The sequence below is a fragment of the Lynx canadensis genome, chromosome C1 (genome assembly GCF_007474595.2).
Source record: "Lynx canadensis isolate LIC74 chromosome C1, mLynCan4.pri.v2, whole genome shotgun sequence".
Lineage (NCBI taxonomy): Eukaryota > Metazoa > Chordata > Mammalia > Carnivora > Felidae > Lynx > Lynx canadensis.
Window position 1 is genome coordinate 142529214 of NC_044310.1, and position 24148 is coordinate 142553361.

Genomic DNA, 24148 nt, shown 5'->3' on the forward strand with positions numbered 1-24148 from the left:
GTGCTAAAATATCCATAACATGAAGCTTATCATTTTAATCATTTTTAAAAATATTTATTCATTTACGTAGAGGGACAGAGAGAGCAGGGAAGGGGCAGAGAGAGAGGGAGAGGGAGAGAATCCCAAGCAGGCTCTGCACTATCAGCACGAGGCCTGACATGGGGATTGATCCCACGAACCATGAGATCATCACCTGAGCCAAAACCAAGAGTCGGATGTTTAACCGACCGAGCCACGCACATGCCCCTCATTTTAACCATTTTTAAATGTATAATTCCAGTAGAAATTCACAATGTCATATGATCACCACTACCTTTTTCCAAAATTCTTTATCACCTCATATATCTGTGCCTATTAGGCAATATTCCCCATTCTGCATTTTCCCCAGCCATGTAACTTCTAATCTATTTTTTGTCTTTATGGTTTAGCCTTTTCTAGATATTTCATATGGGTAGAGTCAGGTAATATTTGCCCTTAAGTGACTGGCCTCTTTCACCCAAGCATGTTTTCAAGGTTCAACCATGTTATAGTGTGTATCAGAACTTCATTTGTTTTTATGGCTGAATAATATTGTTGTATGTATATAACAAATATCGTTTATCCATTCACATTTTGATGGACATTTGCATTGTCTCTAATTTCGGCTTTTGTAAATTACGCTGTCATAAATCCTGGTGTACAGGTATCTGGTTAGTCTGTTTTTGATTCTTTTGAGTATATAACTAGGAGTGAAATTGTGGGATCAGCCATTAATTCTGTTCAAATTTTTTGAGAATTACCACAATGTTTCCATGGTGGCTGCACTATTTTACATTTCCAACAGCGATGTACAAAGATTCAAATTTCTCTACATCATCAACAAATATTTTCCATTTTAAAAATTCTTTTTCTACTGTAAAGACTTGCGATTACATTGGTTGATTTAGGTGGTATAGGATAATCTCCCAATCTCAACATCCTTTTTTTTTTTTTTCTTTAAGTTTATCTATTTTTTGAGAGAGTGTGTATGCATGCAAGTGGGGGAAGGGCAGAGAGCAAGAATCCCAAGCAGGCTCTGCACTGGCACCACGGAGCCTGATGTAGGGATTAAGCTCACAAATTGTGAGATCATGACCTGAGCTAAAGTCAAGTCGCTGAACAAACTGAGCCATCCAGGCGTTGCCCCGCCCATCTCAACATTTAAAAAAACAATTTTTTTAAAATGTTTGTTTATTTTTGAGAGAGAGAGAGAGAGAGAGAGAGAGACAGAGCATGAGCAGTGGAGGGGCAGAGGGAGAGAGAGGAAGACACAGAATCAGAAGCTAGCTCTAGGCTCTGAGCTGTCAGCACAGAGCCCGATGCAGGACCTGAACTCACAACCTGTGAGATTGTGACCTGAGCTTAACTCAGACGCTTCACTAACTGAGCCACCCAGGTGCCCTCACCCCCCCGCCCCGCCCCATCTCAACATTCTTAACTTAGTCATGTCTAAGGTAACCTCTTAATGTGTAAGGAAACATTCATAGGTTCTTGGGATTAGCTTGAGGACATCTTTGGGAGCCATTATTCTGCCTATGACAGCAAGTCTGTCCTAGAAGTCACAGCTGTGTACAAATGAGGAGCTATAGATTTCAGGCTGTAGTTTTTGGTCCTGGTTGTGGTAGAAATCTTCATTTTTAAGTCAACAGCATAATTTTTCACATGGTGTCTCAGAAGGTGTGATGTTAGTGGAACGTAAACTTGAATTATTTTCTTCCTTTGATGATACTCATCCTAAGATTGAAGAATTTGAGCCAGTAAGTTGGGCTAACCATGAATATGGAACCAGGTTCAGTAGTCTTTTCCAGAGTAATTGGGAAGGGGAGAAGGAGACTAACAATGACCCTAATGATCTATGAAGGGAAATTAAGGCATGTTGCTGGGAAAGTGTTGGGAGAGAATGAGGCCAAGGCATCAGAGGAATTGGACAGGATGAAAAAATAAGCTTGTTTCATGTCAGTAGGTGATAGAGATCACATTCTTAGGGCTTGATTGTAGTGGAATCTGGCTATCTAATGTGTTATAATTAGAGCTTGGTGTCTGTAATTCTCAAAATGTTTTTACTCTGAAGAATCATATGTCATAGAAAGTTAACAACATATCAGTGGAATATGAACCCTTTCTCTGGATTTTGATCCACTTTGGTCTGTGCCAGAAATCCCAGCACTTGAATACATTTGCCCTTATGTTGTCAAGTGGTTGCCCATGAAGTAATTTTTTAGCATCTTAAGTGTGGCCTCTTGTGTGACTCCCCCATCCCAGTATGCAAGTTTGTGCAGGTAGACATAGCTCTTGGCACAGTAGTTGGCGGACAATTGGTAAAGAACTGTTTGAATTCGAAAATATGTCTGGGACCTATCAGGCCTCAGGCTTCTAATGACAGATGTGATGTGTGAAAGAAGTTGAGTGTTGCTTTCCATTATTCCCTTCAAATTTGAATATGACTAGAATCTGTATTTCAGGAGTTGGCATGAAGGCCAGAGAGGAGGGATGTGTGATTTTGTTGGTATCTGTTGGGTATTGAATCACTTAAGCTGCAAAGTAGTAGTAGATAGGTGGCCTATAGGAAAACTTGGCTTAGACTACTATAGTTCTGCCTTTCTATTCTGATGGGCTTTCCCACCTAGCTTTACCCATGTTGATGATAATGGCCTTGCAATTAAATAGAAACACTATAAATATATATACGTGTGTGTGTGTGTGTGTGTATAGCAATACTTGTTTATTCCCATTTGCAAAGGGCAGTGAAAGTGTGACTAATTTAAAGTAGTAGACAATTTACATGAGGATTTGGGAAGTTTTTTGTGTTAGTGTTTACTGGTAAAAACATATTTTCTAGAGATTTGTAATTTTGCAAATAAAATGAGTTGTTCTATGAATACAAAGCCCTGAGTCAAGGAGGAATGATGGAGACAATGGCAAGTGCTGGTACTTATTATGATAGAAGAAAACCTGTGTAGTTGGGATATGACAGAGGCTTACTAAAGCAGAATAGTTATTCAAGCATTGTAGTCATATTCCTTAAACTGCTGATGATAATAAGAGTAACACTATCTAATATATATTGAGTACTTAGCATGTACAGGATTTTTTGCTAAATACTTGACCTGCATTATGTGATTTACTTTTCTAGAATATACACGTATGTGTGTACACACACACACACACACACACACACACAGTAGATGTAAGTGGGCCTCCTTTCATGATAATGGAAAAAGAGAAGCAGTTACAGAGCACCTGGGAGGTGGCTCAGTAGGTCTAGCATCCGAGTCTTGATTTTAGCTCAGGTCATGATTGCGTAGTCATGGGATCGAGCCCCCAGTTGGGCTCTGTGATGAGTATGGAGCCTGCTTGAGATTCTGTCTCTCCCTCTGCCCCTCTCCCACATGTACACACACACTCTCACTCTCTCTAAAATTAAAAAACAGTAATAGTCCTATTGGCCTGGATTCCAGGTTCTAATACTGATAATAACCACTTTCATGAATGTGGACCTTGCCTTTAGTTTTTTGAGAGTGTGTGGTTACCTATAAGAGACAGAATAGGACTAAAATACTACAAGCTTACCTTCTAGCCCCATACTTATTATAAAAATGCTGTGGAAGAGTTATTTGTATTTAGTTCAGTCCTTAGAAGAAAGCCTTCCAAGAAAACAGGTGTAACTAAAATCATGAATGGGAGGTTAGAGGTAGGTCTCATTGTCCCAGTTCCCCAGAAAGGACTGCTTTCTAGTCACATTTTATTTTGAAGATGAAACTAGATGAGGGAGCAGGCTGATTTCTCCTGTTGTAGGCTTTTCTGGCTGCAGCAAATGATATTAATACCCTCAGTGATTAAATACAAATAAAGTGACAGTGAAAGATGTCTGACTGATGATTCCTTGTGGAGACTGTTGGGCTGACTGCCTGAGTCCTGTGCCAGGAAAGATGCTGAATGTATTTTAGCAACATCCTCTAGGCTAGGAGGATACTGAAATTTACGGTGTCAGGTAGTTGCTTGGAACTGGAAGGAAATGGTTTGGAGGTTGGCTGAATAGAGGTGCCGGCCATGTATTGAATTTGCAGCCTCCCTCTGCTGCCCTAAGATGTTGCAGTTTTAAAGTGAACTCATGGGAGAATTGGTACATTACTTAGTGATGCACAGAGAAACCCTTTATCTTGAGGACCCCAAAGGCTTGCTTTTCCTAGATATTTCTTGGGCTGATGGATTCTCACTGCCTGTCAAGTAAAGTTGAAATTCTATGCTCTCATGTCGAGGACCTGGCCTTTCTAACTCACACTATCCCCTCCTTACCCTCTGGTTTATTCTGTATAGTGCACAGTCCTCTGCCTTTTCCTACATTCGTATGTCTGTTCACTCTCTCCCTTCACCTAAAGTAGTGAGAATAATAAGATCTAACCTATTTAGTGTCTTCCATGTAAACTTTGTGCTATATGTGTTATCCAACTTAATTTTTCTCAGACTCTATGAGGCAGGTAGTTCATTATTACCGTTGTCACCATGGCTTCTCGTGGTGATCACCACTAATCTTCAGGGAATTGAGGTTCAGTTTAAGTAATGTACCCAAGATTACAGTATTAATGAGTAGTGCAGTTAAGATGATGACCCAGGTGGCCCATCTCCAGAGGCCAAATATTAAAAACCATATTATGCCATAAAATGCCCTTCTTTACTGCCCTCCTCACACATCTAAGCCCATTTTCCTTTAACAAAATGACAAAAAGTATCAAATCAAATAAAAAAAGGTTTGATTATATTATGTAACCAGTTCTGTTTTGTATTAGTGTACTCATCTTGCCTTGTGCTTCTCTGAAGCCCGAGTTTACCTCATATTTGTATCTCGACCTTTGTTTGGTTTTTGTTGGGGCTTATTAAGTGTTTCCTGAGTTGCTAGAGTACCTGGCTACCTGTAGATTTGACCAACTAACCCTTTTGGGGGATTCTAGCTCATATTTTTTAAAGATATTGAAGACATGTTAAAATACCAATATTTTGGAATGTCTGGGTGGCTCAGTCAGTTAAGTGTCTGACTTGAGGTCGTGATCTCACAGTTTGTGGGTTCAAGCCCCACATCAGGCTCTGCACTGACAGTGCGGAGCCTGCTTGGGATTCTCTTATCTCTCCCCTCTCTCTGCCCCTCCCTGACTTGCACTCTCTCTCTCAAAATAAATAAACTCAAAAAAATCCTAGTATATGCTCGAAAATACTAATAGCTTAAACAATGTGCATTTTCATCTTAACTTTATATGTTTATGATCAAGTCTCTGGGTATTCAAGTAGAATTCTTGGATTGTTTCGTCGAGACAGGTCATGATATAGAAACACTTAAGTGTTATGGGAAGGGGGTGATCATACAGACATACTCTACTGAGTCCTGGCTTTGTCACCTATCTCCTGCAGGGAAGAGTTACTTAATCTCCTTGTCCTTCAGTTTTCTTCTGTGTTAAGTGGAGAAGATAATACCTACTTGTCAGGATTATAAAGCAGATTAAATTGGCTAATGCACGCAGAGAGCCAGAGTGCCTGAGAGACCATCAGTAAATGGTACATCTTGTTGTTTTTAACCCTCAGCTTTGATTCTGACCTATTTTAAATGACAGTTACTGGCTTCTTCAATTCGTGACTTTCATTTTCATTTGCTTTTGATTCAAATTGTGTGGCCTATGGTCACCAATAATAAGTGGTAGAGTCACAGTTATAATCGAGCCAGTACAACTCCAGAGCCCAACTAATAAATCCCTGCCCCATACTGTCTCCTTCGATCCCAGTCCAGCCTGTGCTGCCCAGTCATTTATGGCAATCCATCCCAATTCCTGCCCGTTTTTTTTGTAGGAAAAGGTAATGGTTCTGGGGAGGGGGAAATGAGGAGTTATTTGCATATAGAGCTTCAGTTTTGTAAGATGAAAGAGTTCTAGAGATCAGCACTAAATATAGTTCATACCTCTGAACTGTGGTTGGAATGTGGTTGGAAGGGCAAATTTTATATTAGGTGTATGCATGTTTTTACTGAAAATTAAAAAAAAATAATTGTTTCTTCTTTTCAGTTCCCCTGAAACTTCTGTACCTTTTATTGCTTAAGAACCCCTGAGCTGTTTCTCCTGTGACATGCTTTTCCTTGCTTCCATAGGAGACACTGCTTGTGAAGTCCATGTTCCTTTGTTTTTCTCTATGCAGGTGGCTATGGAATAAAAGAGCTTCTGTTTTTGAATCTGGTGACTTAATACTTGAAAGTTTTAATTTAGAGATTATGAGAACAAAGGTGTATTATGGTTACATAAGATGTATTTGATAGGGCTCACTTTCACTACTGTGTGTCTGCATATCACTGTGGGTTTCTCAACATGAGCCTCAAGGATATCAGGGAAAAAGAAGGATGTTGTGCAAGTTTTTCAGTGTTCCCATGAACCTAAGATAAGAGCTGATGTCAGAAAGTTATATTCCTAGGACATGGGATTATTAGGTTCAGAATGATTTGGGTACCTTCATTCTGTCTGTAAGTATGACTTCAGATGTATAGACTCTCATAGACTCTTTTTAACCATAATTAATGTCTCCATCGTTATTTTCCTTTGATTTCTCAAAAGGTTTTAAGATGTAAAGCCCACTTAAAAATAATATAAAATAGCAGAGTTAAGCAGAAAACCAGAATATAGACGATAAATGTAACTACAACTTGCGGTAGATAAATTGTTACAGTAGATGTTGATCTGAATTTACTGGCAATAAAAACAAAACAAAATGAAGTTCCGGTCCCATGATTTATTATGTGTGGCAGAAGAATGCCTACAACATGATTTTTCTTTTTAGGGAATTGTCACCAGAGTTGACCTTGAAGATTTTTTTCCCCATGAATTCTTTTTTGTAGGATAATTACTAATGAGTAATAGACATTATCATTGAGGTTTTATAATGAACAGAAGCACTCTTTACTGTATGACTTTAATAGCTGAAGCATAAATCCTCAGTCAGGGAAGATATTTTCAGACTGAATGGTATTACTGAGTTAGGTTGCATTTCATTTATTTAACAACCTTCCTAGTGCTTACTATTTGCTATATTTTGTGCTAGACACTGGGGATTAATGAGAGAAATTGTCCTTGAAACACTTAGTGCAGTGGGGAATTGAGGTGGGCAAACAGATTATTATAGTGTGCGAATTGCTGTAATGGAGACATGTGTACCAGGCCGTTGGAGCCCAAGAGGGTATGTCGTCTTGGAATTGTTGGGGGAAGGTTCTGATGATACATGGTATTTGAGCTGATTCTTAAATGTTTGCATGGTTGAAAGGAAGGAAAGCTACATGTCCGTACAGAAAAATGTTCTTGCATGCTCTAATTTATTTTAGCTAGGAACTTGTATGATTGAGAAATAATTAACAGCCACTAAACTTTTCAACTCAAATATCATATGTCTTCAGTGGATGCTTGGCGTGTACTTGAGTGCAGCAACTTCATGATTAAAATCTCTTCTGTTCCTAGAGTGCAAATATTCTGGCCCATGGTCAAAGCCCAGTAAATACTGGATGGTTAGATGGATGAAAGGAAGGAGAAGAGAGTCCTATGTCACAGATAACAGAAAGTATGGATGAGGTAGAGTTGTCCAAACATTTAGCTTGAACTATAGAGTCCTGCCTTGTGCAATGCAAAAGTAATGAGATCGTTCTAAAAAAGTTTTAAGGGCAGTTATTACCAGCTAATCACAACATCCTTGGACTCTAGCCAGGCCTCTGTGGAGTGTCTGCTTTTGAATAGAGCTGCTGCTACTTGGTCCCTGTAGAATTATTAAGATGTGCACTGTATGCCTCAGCAGTTCTGAGGACTGACCCATGGAAGAGGTTATTTCAGATGCATGGCGAATGATTGCCAAGTGCAGTACCGGTTTTGATGTGTTGACGCTGAGCATCTTTTCCAGATAATAACTAGTCAGCAAGCTCAAAAACACTTATCATGACTCTTCTCATTCAGAAAGATGTAGACCTTTTTCTCGACCTTCAGAATCATGTGTTTACTTGTTGCCTGACTGTTCTTCAGGATGTGTCAGAGCTATCTCAGACCTAAAAGGGGTCACTTAGAAGTCTTCTTCTTCACCACTTCCTCTAGACCTGTGCTGCCTTTTATGGTATGCTCCTTTCATTAAATGGACAGACCATTCATCTGGTGACTCAGGGTAGAAGCATAATATTAATTTGTGACATCTTCCCTGAGCCTTTATATCTAATCAAAAAATTGCAGTTAATATTTTTGACATCTATCCACCTTCCTTCATTTGAGTCATTGGCCTTGTCCAAGCCACAATCATACCTTTGAACTGTTGGCCTCTGCTTCCACTTTGGCTGTTTCTAATCAGTTCTCCACATACACATAGGATCGTCACTGTGAAACGTAACTTACTTATATCGTCTTATGCTTATGAGTCTTCAATGGTTTGCTGTTGTACTGTCGATAAAATAAAAGGTATTTATCCTGGCCTACGTGGCTGGGCATGATACACCCTTAACTTGGCTCTCCAGCTTTATCTTCCCCTCATTCCCTCTCTTACTCTGTCTCCACTCACAATGACTGTCTTTTGGCTTTTTGATGTGCCAAGCTGCTTCCTGACTTAGTGTCTTTTCCCCATTTCCTCTCCCCAGTATGCTGTTGTCCACTCTTGACCTGGCTCAGTCCTTCTCATTTTTTGTTAAATTAATTGTTACTTTTTCCTGAGTGGTCTTTTCAGATGGACCATTCTAAAGTGCCCTATGATAATCTCTGTCAAGACTTAACAGAGTTTAAGAAGATGAGTTCGTTTCATTTGTATCTCCCCCACCATGCTATGATGCTTGGTGGGGACCATATCTGTTTGCTTCCCCAGTGCACCATGCAGTACAGAGCTTGCATAAGGCTGATGCTTCAGAAACATTTGTTGAATGAAAGACTGTTCCATTAAAACAAAAGTTGATTTAGATAGAAAGGCAATAACAGGGACTCCATCTAACTCCCGTAGCAGTGTTTGCAAATTGATTCTACTTGAGTGTCTGGTAGAGTACTAACAGAAAGTCAGTTATTACCATGTTGCCTTGCTGAAAAGAAAAGGTGCATTTTTAGTGTTTATTTTTGGGAGCCTGACAGACTCAATTTAGGTTTTGTGGTGCTCATGTAAAGCTGTACAACTAGGAGCAAGTTAACCAAGTTCTCTGAGGTCTACTTTCCCATACATAAATTGGGGAAATTTATATCTCATGAGCTTGTTGCAAAGATTTGTATGAGCTTATGTGAAGTGCTTCATACAGTGCCTGACACCTTGGAGGAGTTCAGGCCTTCTTTTTCTTATCCCCTTTATATCTCAAGAGATTAATAAGGACTCAGAAAAACTCATTTAACTTACCTCATAATCTTACTGTTTTTATTTAATGCATAATTACACCCAAGAGTATTAATGTGGGGGTCAAAATCAGTTTAGGGGGAAATAATCCATCTCTAGGGTACAAATAAGCAATGATGGACTGGTTATTTAATGGCCAATAACATTGGTTCCCCTCAGAAAGGTAGACATGGAATTCTTCTTTGTCTTGTCCCAAGGGTGGTTCTTTAACCTAGTAAAGCTGTAATTACGCATAAATACAAGTAGTTATTTTTCTTTCTGGTTCAAGGAGATATTCTATGGAGATAGGTGATAGGAAAACATTTCCCCATTTTAGATATTTCTATGGAGAAGCCTTGGCAATACCATTGCAAACTTTGAAGTCCAAAACTCTTCTGTATATGTTATCAGCTTTGGGGGCAATTGAAAATAGTAGTATTCTGTTGGATTGGACTCAAATTAGTAGGTGGTCTGCATCTACCGTTTCCTTAGGCATCCCACTCTGGATGCCAAATTGAGCTTAAAGGAAAATGCTTGACTTATATCTTCAAAATTATAAAAGTTAATTCTCTATCATTAAGTCAGAGTAACTCACCCATCCTTGCCTCTATTAAATGTATTCCACTGAATGATATGAGACAGTAACTGTGGCACGTTGAATTGCTTCTCTATAGGCCATATTTTTCAGAGAGCTAGGGGCTCTAGCATTAAAAGTTGAAGACCTTTGGATGTGTCTACTCAAATACTGACCCAGGCAAGGATCTGCATTGTTAATTTAGGGATACGTATGATTTAGAGCATTGTTATGAGGGGATACATAGACAGTTAAGACGTAAAACATTAACTGACTACTTAGCTCAATTTAGAGCGTGGAAACTTTAGGGAGGCCAAAGGAGCGGATATGAATTCCTTCTGGAGCTCTCTCACTCTGCCCTGTTCTGTGGCCAAAGATCACACCTCATACCCAAGCCAAGTATCTTGAAAAAGTTTGTAATTGGTCATTTGGGATATTGGACTAAAAACATGTGAATGTGGGCGCAAATCCATGACCAACACTGCAAGAGGTGTGCTGTATTGACAGAAGGAGGTCTGTATGAGTTCCGATGTCTAGACATCTCCTTGAGCTCGTGGTCAGTGTCTCACTGCAAACCCAGCTTCATAACCAATATAGCTAACCCGAGAATCATGGTTGCTAATGTTAACACACGTCCTGAAGGAGTACATTCATCTCCCAGAGGTAACAAAAGCCACTTGCACTGGTTTCAGTTTTTTCTTTCTTTCTTTCTTTTTTTCTTTTTTAACATGCTCTTTTACTTAAAATAATCTATGAAAGTAAACATTGGTGTTGTCTGTCAATGGTTCTGGTCATTGAGTTGGTTTTTTTGTTTTTGCTTTTTTTTTTTTTTTTTTGGTGTTTTCTGTTGTGTGTTGGGTGCGGCTGCGGTGCTTTAAAAGGAAATTGGGGTCATATGTTCTCAATGACTGAGTAGAGTGGGAGCATACTATTAAATGAAGACATAATGTATTATTTTTGGTGAAATGCAAGTCTGATAGTTGAAAGCAGACCACCTCAGATCTCCTAGCATAGGACTTCAGGGATTCTCTAGTCCATTAAACTGATTTGGTGTTTAAATGACTTCTGTAGGTGTTTTGGTTTAATTAGATGCTAGGAATTGTATAGAAGTCCTGAAAGACCCACTATTGTATTCTTTGGTCTGCCTGTGAGTTAGCCACCCATTAGCAGCCTGCTGTGGAATGTGACCTATCTCTTTCCTTTTCTTTTTACAGAATGCTATGAACCTACCCCCTGACAAAGCCAGGTTACTGCGGCAGTACGATAATGAGAAAAAGTGGGAGCTGATTTGTGATCAGGTAAGACACAGTGATGCTTTTATCAAGAAACAATAAAAGAAGAAAAATCAATTTCCTCTCTAAATACGATAGACTGTTTCTATGATATGCATGGATTTCTGTTTTGTGACTTGTTGCCTTCATATTTCTTATGACCAAAGGTAAAGCTAGGTGCCTTTCTTTTCCTTTTCCTTTTCCTTTTTCTTTCTCTTCCTCTTTTTCTTTTTCCTTTTTCCTTTCCTTATTTATTTTTATTATTTTTGAGAGAGAGAGAGGGAGGGAGGGAGGGAGGGAGAATCCCATGCAGGCTTAGGTAGTGGGGTTTGTGCTCACCCAAAGCGGGGCTCCAGCTCACAAACCTTGAGATGATGACATGAGCTGAAGTCGGATGTATAACCAACTTAGCCACTCAGGCGCCCCAGTAGATTTTCTTCATAAGAGCTTTGTATTTAATTTTCAAAGCAGTCGTATGCATTCATATCCCTATTTGACAGATGGGGAAAACAGAGGAAAAAAAAAATCATTGCTGAAGGTGACCTAGCTGTTTAATGGTAAAATGGCCTAGGTGGTCTGATTCTGGAAAACATGCAGATTCAGGGAGTTTGTATGCTTACCCACTGCTCTTTGCTCCCTTCCTCACAAAGTGCTCAAGTATATGAATGAGCTACTGAGCAATAAATAAAAACTACAGGTGGTATCTGTTTCTCTGGCTTGCAGTTTGATAGGCTTTCCTGAGAGAGGGGGGTGGCGGTAGAGAGAGAGAGAGAGAGAGAGAGAGAGAGAGAGAGAGAGAGAGAGGAAGGAAGGCAGGTGGTTGTAACTTAGGTACCAAGCCTTGCCTGCCCACATTATCACTATGGTGAACTGCTATGTTAGATTAACCATCAGTAATTTAGAAAATTGTAGCAGCAGAAAGCTTTTAGTCACATATGGGTAACCCATTGGTGTGTCACACACCTAAACATCATTTCTCCTGTTTATATTTGTGAGGAGAAAGGTAAAAACTATGAGCTTAAAGCATTCATATGGTAAATGTCAGATATCGATGTTTATTGGTGGAATGTTTGTCTTGTTATCTACATGGACCATGTCAGATATTTATATTTGGTACCTAACCTATATCTATCTATGGCACCTAACCTCGTGGCCTCTCAAAATGTATTTGCTTTTAAAATTCCATTTATATGGTGGGGTGCCAGGCTGGCTTGGTCAGTAGAGCATGCAACTCTTGATCTCAGGGTTATGAGTTCAAGTCCCATGTTGGGTGTAGAGATTACTTAAAAGTAAAATGTAAAAAAAAAAATTCCATTTGTATGAAATGTCCTGAATAGAAAAATCCATAGAGAAAATAGACTACTGATTGCCATGAACTGGAAGGGAGAAGGGAGTGGCTATTCATGGGTGTGCAATTGTTTCTGTGTTTTCTGTTTTTGTTTTGTTTGGGTGTGATGGAAATGACACCAAGTTACTTGGTGGCGGGAATTATATTGTGGTGATAGTTGCATTGCCTTGGAAATAGAGTAAAATTGTACACCTCTTTAAGAGTGTGCATTTTATGGTGTATGAGTTATATCTCAAATAAAAATATATTTGCTTTTGCAACAAAGATAGGCTGAAAAGAGGGGAGGAGAATTTAAGAGAAATAACAATGTGCGTGTGGATCTTTTTGGGTCTTGATAAGAACAAACTAACTATAAAAAGACTTTTTTAAAGAAAATTGGAGAGTTTCTCCAAAGAAATTAGCAGATGATTCTAAGAAATTGTTGACTTGGTTAGGTTTGATTTTGGCATTGTGGTTGTATAAAGAATCTATCTTTATTTTTAAAGAAATGTGTCCTGATGTAGGAATGGAATATGACTGGAATATGGATATAAAATACTTCAGCAAAGGAAAACAAAAAAGGATTAAAATAAGGAAATGTGGGAAATTCTTGATGATTGTTCAGTCATGGTGTTGGGATATGTTGGGGTCTATTAAACTCTCAACTTGTGTGTATATTTGAAAATTTACAACATAAAATTAAAAAGTAAAGTATTTGTTTACATAATCTTCATTTTTTTCCTCAGTTGTAAAATGTAGTTAATGCTAACATTTTAAAGGAGGCAGCTCATTCGGTTAGGCATCTGATTCTTGATTTCAGCTCAGGTTGTGAGATCGAGCCCTGAATTGGGCTCTGTGCTGAGTGTGGAGCCTGCTTGGGATTGTCTTCCTCTGTCCCTCTCCTATGTGCATGCTTGCTCTTCCTCTCTCTCTCTCAAAAGTAAAAATAAATTTAAAAAAATTGGGGAAAAAAAGGGGGGGACACCTGGCTGTCTCAGTCAACAAGAGCATGAGACTCTCAATTTCAGGGTCCTGAGTTCAAGCCCCACATTGAGTCCCACAACTAATATTTTGAAATTATTTTGAAGATTGGAGGCAATATATGTACAATACATACATATATGGGCTAACATTTGTCACACCGTAGGTGCTTCATAAATGGTGTTGCTGCTTCTGCTGCTTCTGAGGGGCCCAGATATTAAATACTGGTACCATTATTATTTTTTGTAATCAACTTGTCTTCAAAAGATTCAAGGAAATTTACTGTATCGAATATATCATCCTATATTACCTAAATATGCTTGATGGTTTGCATGCATGTTGTTTGGTGCTATCAGCAAAAGCCATAGCTATAGATTTTCAGTCCAGGAAAATACCACGGCAAACCTTGTGTCTTATTTGTGAAGTCTTAAAACAATGGCTGTAGTGTGTTGTCATTGATACCTGGCACGTATTCTTTGTCCCCAAACACTATATGGAATCCAAATACGAATTTTATTTCTTTGTGAGCAAATAGTACAGATAAGTTATTATCATAAGATACCTGTTATAGGCAAAGTGTGCAGGGGGCACAAAGTGAAATGGGAGTATTACAGACATTTTATTCCAAAAGAAGTATGTGACCAAGAATATTGGAGGGCTAATGGAGAAGTTATTTCACGTTTCAGTTCCATGAAAAATTGTCACATGGACAATATGAGTCATGGAACTGGTCATGTTTCTCCTTTTTTTTTTTTTTTTTTCTCTTTCCTTTGCTGCTGGATTGCTCAGAGCCAAATTTGTGTCCTGCCCTTACCAAGTACACGTACCTTAGTGTTAAGCTTTTTGTTCACCAGCCTCATGTGTGGCTTCATCTAATGTTTTCTGGCCACATTATCCCTCCACACTGATCTCTTCCCTTAAAAACAACCTTTTAAGGAGTCCTAAACTTTCATAAGTTATCTTTTTGAACAAGATGAACGTAAAATATGATGGGGTTACTGGTGAACAAAAATTACATTGCTGTTGATTGCAAAGTTTCTACATGCTGTGGACATTGAGCAAATTGGTGCATTGAATATAATGTTTTTCTCTGAAGAAGCAAATAGGAAGGGTCCAGATAAAATACTTTATCATGATTTGGCCTAGGAAAGACCATCAAATTGGATATAATTCATCAACCTTTTTATACTTTCCTAGTTGTGTTAGTCTGTCACTTTGTTTTCTGTGTTGAAATATGCCCCCCCACCCCACCCCCAACCAAGAATGAGTTACTCAAGGGCATGGGCCTTGCATCATTTATTTGTGTATCTCTAGTACCGTGCTTAGTGCCTGAAGCATAATCACTGCTTACTGAAAGTATGCTGAGTGAAAGAAAAAATAGCTAAATGATACATTTGAGAGACAGTGGAGAAGAAAGGGGAGGCGGAAGAGAGAAGGTTGGTGGGAGAGGTGGCCTAGAAGTAATGGTTTGCTGTTTCTTTTTACCCTTTGCACATTCCTCTCCCTGTTGGTGTAATCTGCTTGTGATAAATGAAACTAAACATCACTGCCCAATTCTCAGAGCTCCTTAGAAGTGGGAAGGGTGCCTGCTGTAGATCTGAAGGAGTCTGTATGGGCATTTCTGCAAGGACACTCTGTCTCCACCTACCCATGGTCAGCTGCAAGTCCAGTTCTTTGCCTAATTCTAGGAGCAAAATAAACATTTAAAAAAAATGTGTATTCGTTTATTTTTGAGAGAGAGAGAGAATGTTCATGCATGTACACAAGCAGGGGAGGGGCAGAGAGGGAGACAGGATTCAAAGCAGGCTCTATGCTGTCAGCATGCAGAACCTGACTCAGGGCTCGAACTCAGGAACTGTGACATCGTGACGTGAGCTGAAGTTGGCTTAACTGACTGAGCCACCCAGGTGCCACCAAAATAAACATTTTTCTTTTTTTTTTTTTTCAACGTTTATTTATTTTTGGGACAGAGAGAGAGCATGAACGGGGGAGGGGCAGAGAGAGAGGGAGACACAGAATCGGAAACAGGCTCCAGGCTCTGAGCCGTCAGCACAGAGCCCGACGCGGGGCTCGAACTCACGGACCGCGAGATTGTGACCTGGCTGAAGTCGGACGCTTAACCGACTGCGCCACCCAGGCGCCCCAATAAACATTTTTCAAAATAAACATTTTTAAATCCCAAAAGCTGTGTGTGGTAACAGTGTTCTGGTGGTGTCCCATAGTCCTTTCCTAGGTGACTCCATAAATATAAAGTTGACCTGAACTTCTAGCGGGTCTCAATGGTTAAAGTAGCTTAAGAGAACTGTCTAACTCTGGTCCCGGTGGGGCTATGGAAGCCAAAGGAAGAGAGACTTCCTTGCTGGATTTTGGGTAGTGTGAAGCGCATTCCAGAGAACGTATTTCTCTGTTGGAGTAAGTGGGCAGGGTTCCCATGAGGGCTTCAATTTGAGGACACTGAGGCACGTTTTTGATAGCTTGAGGTGACCATGTGAGAATAAAAAGCCGGAAATGTTAGGTTGCTCTGACAACTGCAGATGAAAACCCAGAAGCTGCGTAGCAATGAGGGAGCTCTTTCAGTGGGCTCTACACCTACGAGGAGAGAAATCCCTTTGCTCTCGCTCCTGCCTCAGTTTTCAATGCTCCCTCAATGCAGGCCCTGACTGTACTGTTTGGGACTTGGGGTCCTGGCTACTTTCCAAAGCTTAGAGTAAAGGCTGCATTTCAGGAACTTTAGGATCTCAGATGAACCCAAGACTTTCAGGTCATTGTGTCTGGAAGAGTTGGTAGAAGGGTTGCATTTATTTCAAGCCATTTTTTTTTTTTTCCTACTGGAAAAGTTAGCATACACTTGTCCAAACAAAAGTATCTGTATTGGAGCATATGAAGTAAAGTGAAAAGACCTTTTGCTTTTCCCACCTGTTCTCGAATCAGTGATGAAACTGAGGTTTAAGAGCATTAATGACAAGGCCAACCCCAAGGCCCCCCTGGGCTCATTAGTGACATGAGAACACCGATTTCCAAACTCCAGCCATGAGTCCTTTGAATTAGTCCCTTTTACACTAGGGACCCAGACACGGTTCATGGAAGTGAAACTTGCACTTAGGTAAGTAGCTCCTGTGACTTGTCAGGGGATTTTCTTGGAGGAGTGGAGCTTAGTTCCTAAATGTGCCTCTGCTTAGTGATTAAGTGGAAGTGGTTAGTCAAGAATTCAGGACGTTGCAGATGACTAATGCTGATGGGTGTAGATTCCATGAATGTGTAATGCAGTCCTGAAATGTTAGCTGTGCCACACCTGGGCTTGGTTAGAAACTTGCCCTGTGGCTTTGCCGGTGTCAGTGGCATGATGTGTGAGTTATGGGGGTGGTTTGGCATGGCTCGACCTTGCCCCCTAATGGCTGGCGCTTGTTTTGCGTGGTAGCCTTAGTGAGAGATGGGGGTCTCCCCCTTCCTTCACTTGTATGGGATGATATGAGAGAAGGAGGTTAAAACCAACAAAAACAAAGGTGAGAGTGAAGAGGTGTCAGGAAATTATACCCACTTAGAGTCAGCTTCCTGTGTTAAGCACTTCAGGGAGGTTGGATTTCAGCCCTCAGGGCTTGGCAGGCAGCCTGATCAGGAAAGGGGAAAGCCCTGCTGCCACTCAGCCGGAGCAGAGCGGAGTCAGGCCAGTGGCACCGAGATATCCACTACAGCAAGAGTTGCTTTTTTGTCTTTTTTCAGCACAGCTGACCCACGTCATTTGAATATATTTAGTCATGAAGAATACAATTGTTTTTAAACCTTCCATTTGTATTTCCTAATACTGTTTCTTTCAGAAGACAAGAAAGTTACTCATTGGATAACTTGTATTGGTAGTTAAGCAAATTTGCTGCTAGAATATGATTTACTAAAAAATTAGAGAGCAATATATTGCTGATTTTTTTTTTTTTTTAACGTTCATGTTGTTGTAAGCTAGCTAGAGCTCTTGTCTGCCAGGTAAGCAAATATTACTAGATATGGATAAGTTAATTACTGTGGACCATCAGATTCTAGGTGATAAGGGCTTGTCCTTGGAGTGAGGGGTGATAAATGAATAGTAACATTGGTAGGAACAGGTTATAGCCCATTTGAGTATTGATGGCTGCCATGGTAGTCCTTTGAGCAAGCCTATGGATGGTGTATAGACCGTGGAGAAAGGAAGGGAAAGATAATGATGTAGCAGTAGCCTTCTTGCTCTACTGTCCCTGCTCCTTGCTCCCAGACTCCAGACTTTATCTGCCCTCAGCCCCTATCCCCAAGTTCCAGGCTTTGATTCTACATTTAGCCACACTAACTTCATTGTGGCTTTACCAGCTGTTGGGTTTAGCAGACAGCCATTTCTCCACCCGCTGCTCCTAATTCAGTCATCTGCCTAGCTGATGTTTTTACTATATTTAATATTGTTTGACGTTAAAATTGTTTGAATTTTTACCATATTTCCCTAACTGGAATGTTGAAATGCTATCTAATTTTAAATCATGACTAGGTTTTTGCAATCTGTGCAATCCTTTTAAAATTCTCTTTCAAGCCCTTAGTTGTCTGTTGTCATTTTGATATGTGGCCTTCCTCCTCGATGTGATCTTTGTTTTGGCTCTGCAGTAGTGGATTTTTTGTTTGGTATTTTGTTTTGTAGTTTTATCTTGTTAGAAAATACAGTGTGCATCTTATAAAAATGAGAATTTTCTCTTATAGCCAATAACGTCACAAATAAAATGAATAATTCCTTAAGACTCTGTATTGCCCAGTTCGTATTTCCCAATTTTCTGTAATGTTCTCTTCATATGGTTTGTTCAAATGAGGATCTAGTTCCGCATCGATCACACATTCCATCTGGCTATTCTTGAAATCTCCTTGAATCTAGAACGTGATGCCCTATAGTGAAGAAACGAGGCAAGCTGTCTTGTAGAGTGTTTTGTTTCCTGCACTTACCCAACTGTTTCTTAGAGATGCCTGAACTCCTGAATTTTCTGTTAACCAGAAGTTAGATGTAAAGGCATGATAGGTTGATGCTGAACATCTTTTTCTAGAACATCATAGGAGACAAATGATGTCTCATCATTAGATAGTACTGGTCTGTCCTATAATTTTCTTTTTTCCCTTGAGCCTAAAGGAATCTGTGGTATGTTGCTTTCACACGGTATATGTGTCTGGATACCTACCAGCCTTGTGCCAGGTGGGTGTAAAACCAACTGATACCTTATGCTGCATCACTTTCTGGAGGAAATGCACAAGGATGATTTTATAATTTCATTTCCCTCCTGTGGTAAGCCAGCAACTAGAGCCTTCAGCTGGGTTTTGGTTTACCCTGGAATATAATTATGCCTAGAAGTCTTTCCTTCCCTTTGCCATTTTTCAAAGTAAAGATTTAGTTTAAAAGATACCTCAAAAGGTGGCAAATGAGTTCCCTCTGGCTTTCTGTTAAGAGTATCCTTGTGAACTCGGATTTTCATAGTCCGTGTACTTCAGCCAATACAATATTATTTTGAAGCTCATGTTATCAGTACTTTGATGTATGAGGACACTTTCATGCTGGTTCCTGTGCCCTTTTGATGTGACTCTGTTAAGTCTTGAGAGCTTGTTTTACAAGCTTTGTACTTTACAAGTACAAAACCCATCTCTTAGGCTTAACTTGTACCTTCCTTGTCCTGGACCTAGAATAAGATGTTTCCCTAAGGAGCCCTATTTTTTTTAGTGTGGGGTGGTATTAGAGGGAAAAACATGAGAGCCTAGACCTTCAAAATATATGTAATAATTATGAGTTCATATTGATATTTCCAAGTCAATTTGAAATATTAATTTACTTAATTTCTTTGATTTTATAATTATCACTTTTATATTGCATTGTTGGAATCATAACATAAATTTGTCTTTTCTGTAATGTAAAAAATGTTTTAAAATAACATACCAATATCATTACTAACCAAAATATTAGTTACTAAAATTACTGAGTGGATACTTTTTTTTTTTTTTTTTTTTTTTGCAGTTTTGTGTCCCTACAATGTATCCTGTCAAAGATGCAGGAAGTACTCTGATTTAAGTCACTTGATAGAGATACCTTCTCTGTTATTAACTTCCAGTTAAAGTGACAAAAAGATGCTGTGTTAGTTTTCTGTGGCTGCCATAACACATCACTACAAACTTTGTGGCTTAAAGAAGCAGAAAAGTATTCTGTTGCAGTTCTAGAGAGGACAGAAGTCCAAACTCAAGATGTCAGCTGGATCATCTTCCCACCAAAGCTCTAGGGGAGAATCCTTCCTTGCCTCTCCCAGCTTCCAGTGGCTCTTAGGCATTCCTTGGCATGTGGCTGAATGTCTCCAGTCTCTGCCTCCATCTTTACATGGCCTTCCTTCTTTTCTCCCCTTATTTACTTCTCTTCTGTGTCTTAGAGGGACATTTATTATTGGATTGAAGGCCCACCTGGGTAGGCTAGGATGCTCACATTTCAAGGGCCTTAACTTTATTACATCTGCAAAGACCCTTTTTCCAAATACAGTTGCATTCACTTGTTTGGGCTTAGGGCCTAGACCTATCTTTCTGCAGGCCACAATTCAAACAGCTACATATACCACGATGTGTGATGATTTGCATAATCTTGTCATTCATATAACAATCCAAGTTGGTGCTGTTGACCTTCAGGGGTTACATTGTACACAGTTAATCACGGACCCAGGTGAAGGTGTTTTCAACATAGAGCTTCAGCTTTGCCTTGAGGTTGTCTCCAATCAAAGGAAGAACAAACAAGCAGGTGCATACCTGGGAGGTTTCCCAAACCAGGCTTGGAAGTAGCCTGAGTCATGTGCAGTTTTACTTCATTGGCCAGACCTGCAAAGGAGAATGGGAACTGTAGGCTGGCTAAATGTATGCACACCAAGAGAAAAATGCTTAGTAAAAGCAGGTCTCTGCCGTGGTTATCAATTTTGATAGTCTGATAGTTTCACTTGTCTTAGGCTATGTTTAGTATTAAAACTTGCTTTTATTGATGTATTCAGTAACTTATTCACTGAATACGTATTTAATGATAAAGAGAAGGGAATGAAGAGAGAAAACCGCGAGAGTATGGATCTGAGTTTTCCCAAAACAGGTGCCTCATGTAATACTTTCAGTCTGGAAAATCATTTGTGTCGAATGGTTTCTGGTATCAAAATAAATTGGTTCTGAGTTCCAGCAGTGTGCCGGACATGAACTGGCTATGGGACATGTCTTTTTGTCAGATTTAAAACAAACAAATGAACGAACCAACAAATTTTATCTTCGGGCGGTCTTCTGCTTGAGATTTTAAAGGGACTGTGTTCCTTATTGTGAAGTCTCCAAATCTGAAGAAAGGTACTGAGTTAGCCACTGTTAAAAAGAATGCAAGTTTTAGGACGCCTGAGCGACTTGGTCAGTTGAGTGCCCGACTCTTGATTTTGGCTCAGGTAGTGATTCCAGGGTCGTGGGATCGAGCTCCTGTCAGGCTCCAGCCCTGTGGCAGGCTCTGCACTGAGCATGGAGCTTGCTTAACTAAGTTTCTCTCTTTCCCTCTCTCCTTCTCTCCCTCTCTCCCTCCCTCTTCCTCTCCCTCCCCCCCCCCCAAATTAAAAAAAGAAGAAGCAGAAAGCAAGTTTCTTTCGGTTTACTTCCTGAAAGCAAAGTTTCTCCTCCATTGAGATCGACTCCGGGTGTCTGATTCTAAACCACTGGTGAAGCAGTCAGGGGAGCAGATGCCAGTTCTCTGTTGAGCGGCCTCACATGTAGCGTCTCCAGAGTTGTGGAAAATTGAACCTGAACCTAGAAGGGAGTTTACATCTTTTCTGCTACCAGAGGTTCTCTTTATCCTAGGCTTTTTGTAGTGGGGAAGAAAGATGCTGGCCTATTTCATGGGATTAAGAAGGGGGGCAGAAAATAGAAGGTAGAAGGGGTGAGTTACTCCTTTTGAAACTAATCCTTTTTGGCAGCTTGTTATAAATGCTTGGTTAGAAGTGCTGTTCAACATCAACAGCCAAAATAAGAAACCCAGGGTGTTCCGTCTGATTTCAAGCTTTTAGGTTATCTTCTGCCAGAATGAACATCATATTACCTGCCTTCTTGCCTGGTAATAAAAAGGAATTGTGAATCCTCCTCCCAACACCCCTTAAAATGACTGAGGTGCCCGAGTTGTCTTAGACAACTCCTTATGTTGTTTGAAGTGAACTTTGTTGTGTCAACATCTTTTGTAAACTTGGAAATGCCATTCTAGGAACTGAAGAGTCATACAGGCAATTAAATAACGCATATGGGTAGGCTGAGGTTGACCTTTGACACCATCTTTTAGAAAATAATTTAAGTGACTTATTAATTAAGGTGCATTAGCCAAGAATTTCTACTAGGTAACGTAAACACTGCATTGTTCTAACACCTGAACGGTAACTCATAATGTCTGCTATGGAAATATGTGTGTGTTCAACTTTCACAAGAAAAGAAAAGTGTGACCTAGCAAGTAGTTGAGCTGACCCTAAAAAAAAAAAAAAAGAAAAAAAAAACCCAAAATTTCTGTATGCTAAAAAGTACCATAATGGTTTGGAAAAGTTTTTTTTTTTTTTTTTTTTTTTTTTTTAAGTGCCAGTGGATGACCTAGATCACAGTGTGATTGTGGCTCTTTTTATCAATCCATTTGTTAATTAAAAGATTCATTGAGTATGTACTGAGAAGAGGGATGTGGTAGATGCTATGACCATAGTGCTTCAGAAAATTAAGTGCTAAATCTTTAAAAAAAAAAAAAAAGGTGGTGGGAGGGGATTGAAAAAGGTAAGGTATCATCTTAAAAGTAAATTCTGGAATGACTAGATATGTAACAGAACTTTCAGCCCATATGCTCTCTCCTACTCCTGTGTGTCATTCATGCAGATCTTGATGAACTTTTAACTAAGTGTTTTATTTATTTTTCAATATTTGTTTATTTTTGATAGTGGGGGAGGGTCAGAGAGAGAGAGGGAGATGGAGAATCCCAAGCAGGCTCCACACCATCAGCACAGAGCCTGATGTGGGGCTAGAACTCATGAACTGAGATCATGACCCAAGCCAAAATCAAGAGTTGGGTGCTTAACCAACTGAGACACCCAGGTGCCCCTTACGTGTTTTAAAAGAAGTTATTTTTTGAAGTCATGGGGGAATTGAGGTGTCTGTGGTTGTTTATCTCTGTTAGAGTAGTAAAACAGCATAATGATGATTTCACTGAAATACAGAAATATAAATTGGTTTTGATTTCTAATTAGACTTGGGTGCAGGGAGATAGGAAGAAAGTGAATTAGAAATAAGGCTCAGTTTGGGGTACCTGGGTGGCTCAGTCGGTTGGGCGTCCGACTTTGGCTCAGGTCATGATCTCACAGTTCATGGGTTTGAGCCCTGCATCGGGCTCTGTGCTGACCGAGTCTGGAGCCTGCTTCAGATTCTGTGTCTCCCTCTGTCTCTGCCCCTCCCCTGCTTGTGCTCTGTCTCTGTCTCTCAAAAATAAATAAATGTTAAAGAAATATGGCTCAGGTTTTGTAAGGAATGGAGAGCTGTATTAAGGGGGTGGAGACTGCGTATATTCTACGTCCACTTGGTAGACCAGACGATGCCTTGCAGTAGCATCTTCAGGTTCTAGAAATACCATCATTAGGGAGATGCTGGTTACCCTTAAGGCCACCACTAGTTATCTTCACAAGAGCCTTGACACAACTACTTGGCTTATATTTTCAGGTATAACTTTCCAAGTCCCATCTAAAACCCAGTGGACTGAACACTTGTAATAGATTGAGGACTATGTTCTGTATCTATCACATTCAGCAAATGTCCTCAACAGTGACCGGTTTCAGAGGAACTGCTTTTAGCTTCCACTCAGCCCAGGCTGTTCAAGCATTGTCTGAGAACTTGACCCTAATGACTAAAAAAAAAAAAAAAAAAAGATTAATTTTGACCATGTGATCACAGGTTGAAACTATTGTTGGCTTTAATCTTGTGATCTGAGGATGCCAAGAAAGACCTGAGGCTGATTATAGAGACATGAGGCTGGGTTTGTAGTGTTAAATTTGAAGTTATGGAAGATCTAAGGACAAACCATAAAATATCTAAGGGAAACTTGACTTTTAAGATTCAGTTTTCAGGTTGTTAGCACACATTGTTTGTTTTGTTTTGTTTTGTTTTGTTTTTTTGTTTTTTATCTTAGAAGGTAAATCCTGTATCTAGGAAACTGGGATATGTGGGGGGTGTGGGGAGGGTGGGGAGGGTTGGATGGAGATGGTGGATTAAATCTCATGAAATGACAGTGAAGATACAGTAATAGTTGGAGGTGTGGAGGTAATTGAGACCTAGGTGAAAAAAACTGTGACACAAATTCTAGAATTTTAAATTCTTTGAGTGATTTATGATGTAAATGTTTTGAAAAACTAAGAGGTTTATAGGACCCCCTCAGAGTGCTTTATTTCTTGCAAAAGTGTTAACTGATGAAGTTGATGGCATGTTTGCTTGTGGTTTTCTTTCTAGTTGGAGCAAGTAAAAAAACAAAATACCAAGGAAAACTTTTTAAAAGGAAAGCTGTGCTTGGTAATGAAGTAAATAAATGAATCTAAAGCAATTACTTTGAAATACTGTTTTTTGATCATCTTTACTGAGAGATCATCT

At 39.7% G+C, this 24148-nt stretch overlaps 1 protein-coding gene across 7 annotated transcripts in view; it reads left to right on the plus strand.

Moving 5' to 3' along the window:
• The window catches only part of FMNL2 (formin like 2), a 308414-nt gene that overhangs the window by 166701 nt on the left and 117565 nt on the right, over positions 1–24148 (plus strand). For all 7 annotated transcript variants that reach the window (XM_030325636.1, XM_030325634.1, XM_030325639.1 and 4 more), the window contains exon 2: positions 11149–11232. In XM_030325636.1, coding sequence (XP_030181496.1) covers positions 11149–11232 — 84 coding nt within the window. The remainder of the gene's footprint in view (positions 1–11148; positions 11233–24148) is intronic.